The 10730-nt window shown below is 39.9% G+C and overlaps 1 protein-coding gene across 1 annotated transcript; it reads right to left on the reverse strand.

The window, feature by feature from the left end:
• Positions 1-245: 245 nt before the first annotated feature.
• cryz (crystallin, zeta (quinone reductase)) lies at positions 246-10139 on the reverse strand. Its single transcript, XM_037681545.1, has 8 exons — positions 9992-10139; positions 7247-7399; positions 7005-7168; positions 1641-1692; positions 977-1126; positions 807-908; positions 589-684; positions 246-494 (listed from the first exon to the last, which is right to left on the reverse strand). Exons 1-8 carry the CDS (start codon positions 10097-10099, stop codon positions 333-335), a joined length of 987 nt encoding a protein of 328 aa, XP_037537473.1. The 5' UTR covers positions 10100-10139; the 3' UTR covers positions 246-332.
• Between the last annotated feature and the right edge of the window lie 591 nt (positions 10140-10730).

Consider the following 10730-nt stretch of genomic DNA (forward strand, 5'->3'; position numbering starts at 1 on the left):
AGGTACTACGTTTTTAAACGAACACCAGAAAGAAAAAAACGCTTTTTGAGTTTGAACCCTCGGTTTCTGATCCAAGCCCACCTTTCCATTCAGATTCATTTTATCACGAGTTTATTCTAACGCTGAAGTGATACGTCACGTAATAATGTACGAGATTTAAAACTTTTCCACTTTGTGATGAATGAAACTGAGCCAACAGAGATCGTTTTCACTAAATAAAGTCAGACAATAAAGGTCATTTCATGTTTTATATGTGAATGGGTTTATTTTTCAATTCACTTTTATTCTTGTACATGTTAATATTTATTAACTCCCCTCTCGTGATCAGGCCGTTACATGGTCAGGACAATTTTCCCAGCAGCCCCAGGACACTCGATGATGTCATGGTGAGCCTGCGCAGCCTGGTCCAGTGGATAATGGGGGCCAACGACCGGACGCAGCCAACCAGCCTCCATCCCTGAGAGAAGCAGCGCTGCACACTCCTTCTTCTCCTCCTGAGGGGGAAGAGGAGCAGGAAAAATGAGCTTTTTATCCCACAGTTCATCCGATGGAACGAATCGAACTCTTTGTGACGCCTCAGCTGTGTACCGGTGTTGAACGGAAAAGGGCCACCCCTACGATGCTGCTCTCTTTCATCATGGTGTCCCTGGGGTTGATCTCTACCGGACCTCTGGAGCCAACGACCTGCGGAGGAAGGACAGCAGGAACCTGTGAATCTGTTGTGAAACAGCACTTGAAGCGTTCACAGAAACAACATCCAACAAGAGGAAACTGAAGCCTGATCTTCAGAATAAAGTCCTACTGACCGCGACGCGTCCTCCATAGGCCAACATCTGGAGGTCTTTGCCCAGGTTCACATTAGACAGCATCTCCACGATCACGTCCACACCTCGGCCCTCTGTGGCCTCCTGGAAAACACAGTCCATGTTTCTGTCCAGCACTGACTGAAGGTGTTTGTTTCCTCCTGTGAGTCTACCATGATTCTGTCGGTGTATCCCTCCTCTCTGTGACTGAAGACCAGGTGAGCTCCGTTACTCAGAGCCAGCTTCGCCCCGTCTGGTGTTCCTGCTGTCCCCAAAACCCTCAGACCCAGAGCGCGGGATATCTGGCACGCTGCCACTCCCACCTGAAGGTGGAGGAGGAGAACCTGATGACGCTCTGAGCCGGTTAGAAACAGCAACGTTCAGTTTGATCAAACAAGATACACCAGAAACAAAAATATGTTAAAAAGACACACGTCTGTAAATCTGTTATCCACCTTTAGCTTTAGTCAGCAGGTGAGGATGATGATCTTTAATCATCTTAAAATGATAAGATAATTTATCCAACTAAATTATTAATTAGACTAAATAATGAGATTCTGGATTAAATATTATATAGTGTCCTTTTTGGTTTTCATCTTGTAGCTATAGCAACACAATGCTTACTACCAAAAGAGCAAACGAGCAGATTTGTCTTTCAGATGAGTTCAGTATCTGTGCTGAATTATTTTTAAACGCCTCCCTTAAAGCTGCACAGTTTTATCTTTGTTTAATGTTCTGTGTTTTTTGGTCACTAAGGTATTTTGCTCCCTGGTGAAACAACAGACAGATTAAATATTGTGCGTTCCAATTCAATAAAAATGTAAAATGTGCTCTCACCCCACCGCTCGCTCCATGAACGAGGACAGTCTCTCCAGCGGTGACACGAGCTCTGCAGAGTCCAGCCCAGGACAAAATCAAACGCTGCGCAATGTTTACATCAAGCTCAAGAACACATCGGTACAGGCAGAATAACATGGTTTATTGTGCACAAATCATCACATGTAAAGGGGGAAAAATCTATTAAACAAGTTTTAATTAATTCTTTTAACAAACATATAATATGGTAAATAATGTGATGAAAAACAACAATATTTTCTAAAAAAGCATTAGACAAATACATTACACATTTATAAACAAAAGACAAAGAAATGAACTGAACAAACCCTATGAAACAGGTTAGGCCAAAAATAAAATAAATGCACAGATTATTTATTTATTCTATTTGATATAAAACGGTGCAAGTGTTTAAATAAATAAATAAAATTAAATAAATTAAAAGTCTTTTATATAAGCAGTTTAGAATAATATTTTTTCTTGGTTATTGTTTTTCTTTCAGCTGCTCCTCTCTGTGTGAGTTGCCACAGAGAGTAAAAAATTAGGTTATTTTCATGCAGTGTGCTCTTCCTGACCAACCTGGACTCTAACCTGCAACCTCAGGATTACAAGTCTGCAGCACCGACCACTGAGCTACCTACCACATTCTTTCTCCTGCTGAAACGTCCAATAGTTCACTCAGAGCAACTCTAATCTGATCTTAATTTTTTCTAATTAATTTTTATTATTTCCACAGAAGTGGATGAAATCAAAAGGATGAAAGAAGAATGATTTTACCCACTGAACCTCCAATGAAGAGTTCTCATTTTAAATTATTGTACCAGAGTATCAATTATTTCATTTAAAATTTTAATTAGCTACAAATCAAACCCACTGCTGACTTCAATGAAATGTCATTATCTCACCACCAGGGGGAAGTGTTATCTTTAAAACTGCTGGAGCACGTGAGTAGCTTAAGGATTTTCTCATCATTTATAAACTTTCAGTTATGACTGATACATCCTGTCTTTGTGTGTATAATTAAATTTTACTGTATAGCTCATATTTGAAGGATTCTGTACTCTAAAAGAGTTCCTCCTCTGACATCAGTTGTGGATTCTTCCCTTCGATTTAAATTTGACTCATTTTTCTTGTTTTTTCTCTGTAAAGCTCATTGTTGTTAATCGTCTTGCTTGACTTAGAACAATGAAATGTACCTCAGTTTATGACTTCCTACAATATTTCAACATATGAGGCTCATATCAGCATAATTTTGGCTTTTAATTTTGCTTGAAATATTTTAAATTTATTTGTTTTATTGTTTTTATTGTTTTATTCAAGGATTTAAGGTTCTGTTTTTGTCATTTGCATCTCATGTGGTACATGTGCTGGAACAAAATTATGTGCACAGGGTCCCAGTTACATCAAAAATAAAATGTAAAAGAAAAACTGTAATAAGATCTAAGATATGAACTAAGAAAAATGTCAACTAAAAATACACTAAGCACTAATAGCATAAAACATTACGTTGAACAGGGCAGCACGGTGGCGCAACTGGTCGAGCTGCTGCCTGTCAGCGAGCAGGTCCCTGGTTCAAACCCCGGTCCATGGGCCTTCTGGGTGGAGTTTGCATGTTCTCTCCGTGCATGCGTGGGTTTTCTCCTGGTACTCCGGTTTCCTCCCGCAGACCAAAAACATGCATGTTAGGCTGATTGGTAACTCTAAATTGTCCCTAGGTGTGAGTGAGAGAGTGAATGGTTGTTTGTCTCGTTTGTCTCTATGTGTCCCTGTGATGGACTTGCGACCCGTCCAGGGTGTACCCCGCCCCTCGCACAGTGATTGCTGGACATGGACACCAGCGACCCCCCGTGACCCAAAATGGAATAAACGGGTAAAGATAATGGATGGATGGATGGATTACGTTGAACAGCAGCACCAACATCAGTCTGTGTGAGCAGATGAGCATGAATGAACAAAGCAACATGAAACAGATCAGCAGCAACATGATGTGATTTTTCACAGTGATTATTCTAGTTAGAGATTCATGAGTCTAACAGCCTCAGGGTAGAAGCTGTTCCTCAGTCTAGTGGTTCTACACTTAATGCTCCTCAACCTCCTGCCTGAGGGGAGCAGGGCAAAAAGTGTGTGTGCTGGGTGAGTGGGGACCTTCATGATGCAGGTGGACCTCTTCCTGCATCTGGAGGTGTAGATGTCTGTGATGGTGGAGACTGACTCCAACAGTCTTCTGTGCAACCTTCACCACTCTCTGCAAAGCTTTTCTTTCTGCAGCTGTGCAGCCTCCATGCCACACGTTGATGCTGGAGCACAGGATGCTCTCCACTGCACACCTGTAGAAGGAGGTGAGAACTGAGCTTCCCAGACCAGCTCGCCTCAGCCGTCTGAGGAAGTAGAGTCTCTGATGAGCTTTCTTGATCAGACTGGTGGTGTTGTTGCTCCAGCTGAGGTTGTCATTCATGTGTACACCCAAGTACTTGTAGCTGGAGACCACTTCCACTGCAGATCCTCTTATGTTCAGGGGGTTGTAGGTGTTTTTGTTCCTTCTGAAGTCCACAACCATCTCCTTTGTCTTCTTCACATTGATGTGAAGGTTATTCTCTTTGCACCAGCTCTCCAGATGTTCCACCTCTTGCCTGTAGCTGGACTCATCATTGTTTGTGATGCATCCCACCACCACTGTATCATCTGCAAACTTTACAATGTGACAGCCTGGATGGGTAGCTGCACAATCATACGTGAGCAGAGTAAACAGGAGGGGGCTCAGCACACATCCCTGAGGAGAGCCAGTGCTGTGGGTTTATGATTTTAACAGTTCATTACTTTTACGGTTTCAGTTGATTTTATAGTTTTTTTATGCTTGCTTGTGTTAGTGTACAGCACTTTGGCCTAAAGTGTTTTATAAATAAAGTTGTACTGTATTGTATGAGGCCTCATAAATTGTGCGCATGCACATACAAAGGTTACATGTGACGTTTTCATGCACATAAAGGCGTATAAAAATAAATGCAATGTGTGTAAATGTGCAGACAATCCCTCTGTCAGCTGACACAGTTCTGTATCTTCATAAAGTCTTTATTATAAAACATCAGCCGTGTCAACGAAACATCATTTCTAAGATTTTTTTAAAATATAATTTATAAGGATTAAGTCAGAGAGGTTAAAACCTAACTAGCCTCATGATTTCCAGTTTACACTAACTCTGGTAGAACAATTATCCTTACTGAACACCTCATGTCACCAGGTGCATCCTTCAGCCTTATTGACCTTTATAATCACGTCTCAGATGATAAATAAATGAACGAGACTTCAGCACAGTTGAGGTTTGAGATGTAGCCTCAGTTGTGATGGTTCTGAACTCTGATGGTCCCGTTCAGCTCTGAACTCTGTTAGACTCAGACTGTACACCGAGACGTCCGGCATGAGCCTGGAGGTCCAAGTCAGAACAGGACGGACCTTCCCTGTCGTCTGGTTCCAGTGTCAGATTAAAATCTCAACTCCTCCATGTAAATTAACAGGATTGTTGTTTATGTAAATTAAATTAAATTAAACCTTACATTATGTTGTTGTTTTTTAAATAGTGGTGGCTCTTGTTAATTAAGTAGTTCTTAACTAAATATTTAATTTTCTAACACATTTATCTGTAATTAAAGGTCATGTGGGGCTCCACTAGTGCTCAGGCTCTGGTGGCTCCAGCTCTTCATCAATAATAAGTTACAATATGTACAAATTAACAACACAAAGTCACAAATTAAAATTATAAAATGTGGTCATCCCCAAGGCTCAGTTCTAGGACCCAAATTATTTATACTTTATTTAAATTCTATTTTTTACAGTATCCAGTATCTTGAAATTTATAATGTTTGCTGATGATAAATACTTTTTTTTCTGGAAAGAATTTGGATGAACTGATACAAATAGTAGAAAAAGAGCTAGCTGAGTTAAAAAAGTGGTTTGATAATAATAAGCTATCTTTAAATAAATAAAAAAATTATGGTATTCTCTGGTAATCAGATTTACAATAATGTGAAGTTACATATAAATGGAGTCGAAATTGACAGTTTATGAGACAAAATGTTAGGTATCATTCTGGATAACAAACTTAGTTGGAAACCTCATATTGAATATATTAGAAATAAAATTGCAAAAGCTATTGGAATAATGTTTAAAATAAAAGAATTAATAAACGTAAAAGGAGGAAGACCCAGGACACGCTGGAGGGACTATGTTTCTCGGCTGGCCTGGGAACGCCTCGGGATTCCCCTGGAGGAGCTGGACCAAGTGGCTGGGGAGAGGGAAGTCTGGGCCTCCCTACTTAAGCTGCTACCCCCACGACCCGACCCCGGATAAACAGAAGAAAATAGATGGATGAACGTAAAAGGCTTGCATATTATATACGCTCCCTTTGTTATGCCCTACTTGTCATACTGTTCAGAAATATGGGGAAATGCAACTAAAACAACTATTGATATATTAATAAAGTTACCAAAAAAGCAATTAGGCTTATTAATAAAGTGGGATATTGTGAACAAACCAATAAACTTCTTATTCAAAGTAATACTTTAAAATTTAGTGACATTGTTTATATAAAAACACTGGAAATAATGTATAAAGCACTGAATAAAAGTCTTCCTTCTGGAATTCAGAAATTATTTAAGTTAAGAGAGAGTAAATATAATTTATGAGGTCTGTTAATATTTGAACAAGCTATAAAGTAAAATCTAGATGTATTTCAGTTATCGGTGTGAAACGAACTGAATGATGATCTCAAACGATGTGCTTTTTTAGTGAGCTTTAAAAGAGTCTTAAAATGTAAAATTTTAAAAGCTATACTGTTATGTAGATGTGTATTGTGTAACTATGTATGTATGTAATGTACGTGTATGTATGTATTATATACATGCATATTTAAATATATGGTAAATGTGTGTATGTGTACTTCTGTATGTATGTGGACAGTAGATATCTGTCAATATGTAGACTGCTGAGTCTATGAACAGGGTAGGCAAGTAGAAGCCTCGACTTCAGACTATTCCTTTTTTGGTAAATGACTGATTTACCGTTTTATATCGTTTTCCTTTTTTGTAAAGTTTTTAATTTACCAAAATAAAGTTGAGATATTTGCAGCAGGTTAGATACTGACAGGAAGGAGAGGTTTACAGTTCTTTAAACAGACAATCATTTATAAGAAGAAGCAAGTCTGGCTCGTGCATTTACGAAGGAATAACACTATGTGTTATTTTACATGAAGTAAAAGTGAATCACTTTTTTGATTTGATCTTCTCTTGTCGTATGAAAGCTGCCCAGTCTCCAGCAGGCCTTTAGCCTGAAGCCCACCCGCCTGGTTTCCCTCCTGGAAAGGTGTGGTCTTACTTGTGAACCAGGGCTCTGTAGGCAGTGAAGTACGGTACACCGATGGCTGCTCCCTGTGAGAAGTCCAGAGCATCAGGCAGCTTGTGAACACAGTTCTCAGCAGCTACAGTAAACTCTGCGTAACCTCCAGACTCCGTGGCTGTGGTGAACACACGGTCTCCTGCCTGAAAACACAAAAACTCTCAACCGCTGCGGGAATGTGTTTATCTGAGCCTATCAGCCCAACGCAGCGTTTGTTTTGCCTTCACTGCGGTGACTTCCTCTCCGACGGCCTCCACCACGCCGGCCACATCAGAACCCGGTGTGTACGGCAAAGCTGGCTTCCGGGCAAAGGATCCAGAGCGGATGTACGTTTCCACAGGGTTCACACCGCAGGCGTGGACTTGGATCAACACCTGCATCACGGAGACACAGAAGGTGGAAGAAAAGGTGAAAACTAGAACCTGTGAGACATTTCAAAGTGTTCAGAAGAAAGAAGAATACAGGAGTTTGTAGGAGTACCGTCTGAATAATAAATCAATCAGATACAAAACTGATTCCAACAGATTTTCTGACAGAACTGTGCAAGTGTTTAAAGTTGCCACTAATGTCTTTATGCTTTGTTCTCAATCAGCCACAGATTGATTTTAAAGAGCTCTTCATCTTCGTTTCCAAAACTTTTTGCAGGTTTTTCCTTTTACTTTATTTATTTCTCAGTTATTTTCTGTCCACTCTTTGCACGACTTAACTTCATTTTGAAAATTGTGTTAATGACAGAAAATAAAATGGACAAAGGAAGGATAAGTTGTTTCAGATCCAAAAAAAACTACCTACAGCAGATGAACAGTATGTGACAGTCGTGACATATGTTTCTAATAGCTCGCCTTGTTGGAGCTAAAACACTATTTTATGAGTAAAACTGTGTTATACTTTGTTTTCCCTTAGACACAACAAAATAGTGATTCTGTGATAGGCTGCTGGTAACAAAGAGACTAAACATCTTATTTAACGTAATATTTCAAATTATGTGTCGAAACTGAAATTGATCATTTCTTGAGTCTCTTTTTTTTTTGTAATTTCTACATTCAGCTACAGAAACGTGAATTCTCACCTTTGACCTTCAGCGTCACGTCTTCTCACGGTTGAAGAACTTTTAAGATTTGACTTGCAGTTTTCACACAGTGACTGTTTGAGACTTACTTTCCAGTCTGCCTTCTAAGCAGACAGGGAGTGACAGACACAGGTGTGTGGTTACCATGGTGACCAAGAGCTACTAGCAGCGGCTTAAAGCTTTAATTTGCTCTTGGCTCTTGTTACACTTCTTGAACATCAAAATGTAGTCATTTTTAAAATCAGATTATTATTAATCAATCAATCAACCTTTATTTAGACAGGTAAATCCCATTGAGCCTCGAGGACTCATTTACAAGAGAGACCTGATTTCAACAAAGAAAAATGACAACAATGGACAACAGTAACAACAATAAACAGTTATAAAAAGTCATACTGCAGGTTTTTTTTGTTTTTTTTTTACAAATAGGATGGCGAAAAGGAAAAGGTAACAAAAAACAAACAAACAAACAAAAAAAACCCAGCTAGATTCTAAGGCAAATGTAGAAAACTAAAAACAGGAACATGTCTGCATTGGTCCCTGCCAGGAGTCCAACAGATTCTTAAAGCCACTTAGAGAGGTCAAGGTCGAGAGCTTCAAACCTTTTTGTAAGATATTCCTGGAAACAGGAGCAGAGTAGGAGAAGGTCCTTTTGTCTAGTTCAGTCCTCACTGAGGGAACACTGCAGGTAATAATGTCCTGAGAGCGCACGCTGTAGCTGCACTCACGCAGAGACATGTAGGAGGAGATGTATGAAGGCAGCAGACCAAGAAGTGATTTAAAGATGAAAATGTACCAGTGAGAGAGTCTGCGTGAAGTTAATGATGACCAGTTAACCAGTGAATACAGGGTGCAGTGGTGGGTACGATAATCACAGCCAGTTATGAATCTTAGTGCACCATGATAGACAGCATCCAACATCTGCAGGGTTCTTGTAGGAGCGTTCATGTAAATAATATCACCATAATCAATGGAGGGAAGGAAAGTCACAGATACAAGGCGTTTTCTAGCATTCAGGGTTAGACAGGATCTGTTTCTGAAAAAGAAACCCAGTTTAACTTTCAGTTTCTTTATCAAGTTTTCCACATGGAGCTTAAAAGAGAGATGTGAGTCGACCAAGATACCCAAATATTTATAGGAATCAACAAACACAATGGGGACACCATTTGAGGATAAAATTGGAGGAAGAACTGCTGGGACCAACTTCCTATTTGAAAAAAGCATCCCTTTGGTTTTGTCGGCATTTAGGACAAGTTTGAGGCGAAACAAATCAGTCTGGATGATGTTGAATGAAGAATTCAAAAGCTGGAAAGCCTTAGCAACTGTTTTAGCTCGACAATAAACAACTGTGTCGTCAGCATAGAAATGTATGGATGCATTAGGGATGTTTTTACCTACATTATGTATGTAGATTGTAAAGAGGGTGGGTCCTAAGACTGAGCCTTGTGGTACACCATTGTTGACTGTTAAATAACTGGAGGAAGTACCATTATGTTGAACACATTGCCTTCGATCTGAGAGATAGTTAGAGAACCAACCAAAGGCGTGATCTGAGAAACCAATTTCTGAGAGTTTATGACACAAGATGTTATGATCCACAGTGTCAAAAGCATAATCCTTAGCATCCAGTGCTTCAACATCATTAAGAACCTTCAGTGAAGCAGTGGTTGTGCTGTGTTGTTTAAAAGTCATGTTGGGATTTTGAGCAGCACCTTTCAGAATTTCTTCAGTTGGTTTTAGCTTATTATAAGCTAAAATGTTTATCAGACCAGCAGAAGACAAACATGAGTGAGGTCACAGCTGTGCTTCCAAGCAGAAGGACAAAAGGCTTCATTAAAGCTTGGCTGGGTGAACTTTGACCTCTCAGCAGCAGCGCGTGCAGCCTGTGGTCTCTCACCTGTGTGAGTCCAGGTTGAGGGACAGGAACATCTGAACACAGTCTGAGGACTGACGGAGCTCCAAACTCCCGGACTCTGATGGCTCTCATGAACCTGCTGCCCGACATGTCTGCAGAGGAAAAGTCCGCACATGGACAACAACAACTCTTCTTCTTCTTCTTGGGAATTTTTAGGCGTCATGTCGTATCAGTGCCCTCCTCTGTAAGTTTGGCAAACTGGTTTTCACTTTTTTTGGGTCTAGAATTATCTAAAAAGGCAGGCCGAGCAGCTTATTATTTTTAAAGTACCTTAAAAGTACAAGCACACAAACTACTACAGCAGTAAATGTACACACCTCCACTTTTCACGCTGAACAGTGAGTATTTTGGCAGTCTCTCCTTGTATTTACACATTTTACCCTAATTGACTGATTTCCTAGTTGTTATTTGCGCTTTCCTGTGATTTTGAACGGGTTTAATGCTATTTTTAAAGAGCTCTAAACTTTTTTTAGTCTCTATTTATGTGGTTAATGATCAGGTTAATGATTTGAATCGTATTACTTCCGCCTTTGTTTGTGACATCACATCCGTTGACGATACACTGATTTCTAACGTAAACGGAAAAGTGTTGACGTGGTTGACCGCAACCAGAATAACCCATCCATATGAGAGGAGATCTGTGAAATCCGCCCGGACCAATCGGGATGAGCGAAACGCGGAAGCTTGTACAGATGAGAAAAGAATTGGACACTTTGCGTTT

This window comes from Nematolebias whitei, chromosome 9 (genome assembly GCF_014905685.2).
Source record: "Nematolebias whitei isolate Nwh7 chromosome 9, NemWhi1, whole genome shotgun sequence".
NCBI lineage: Eukaryota > Metazoa > Chordata > Actinopteri > Cyprinodontiformes > Rivulidae > Nematolebias > Nematolebias whitei.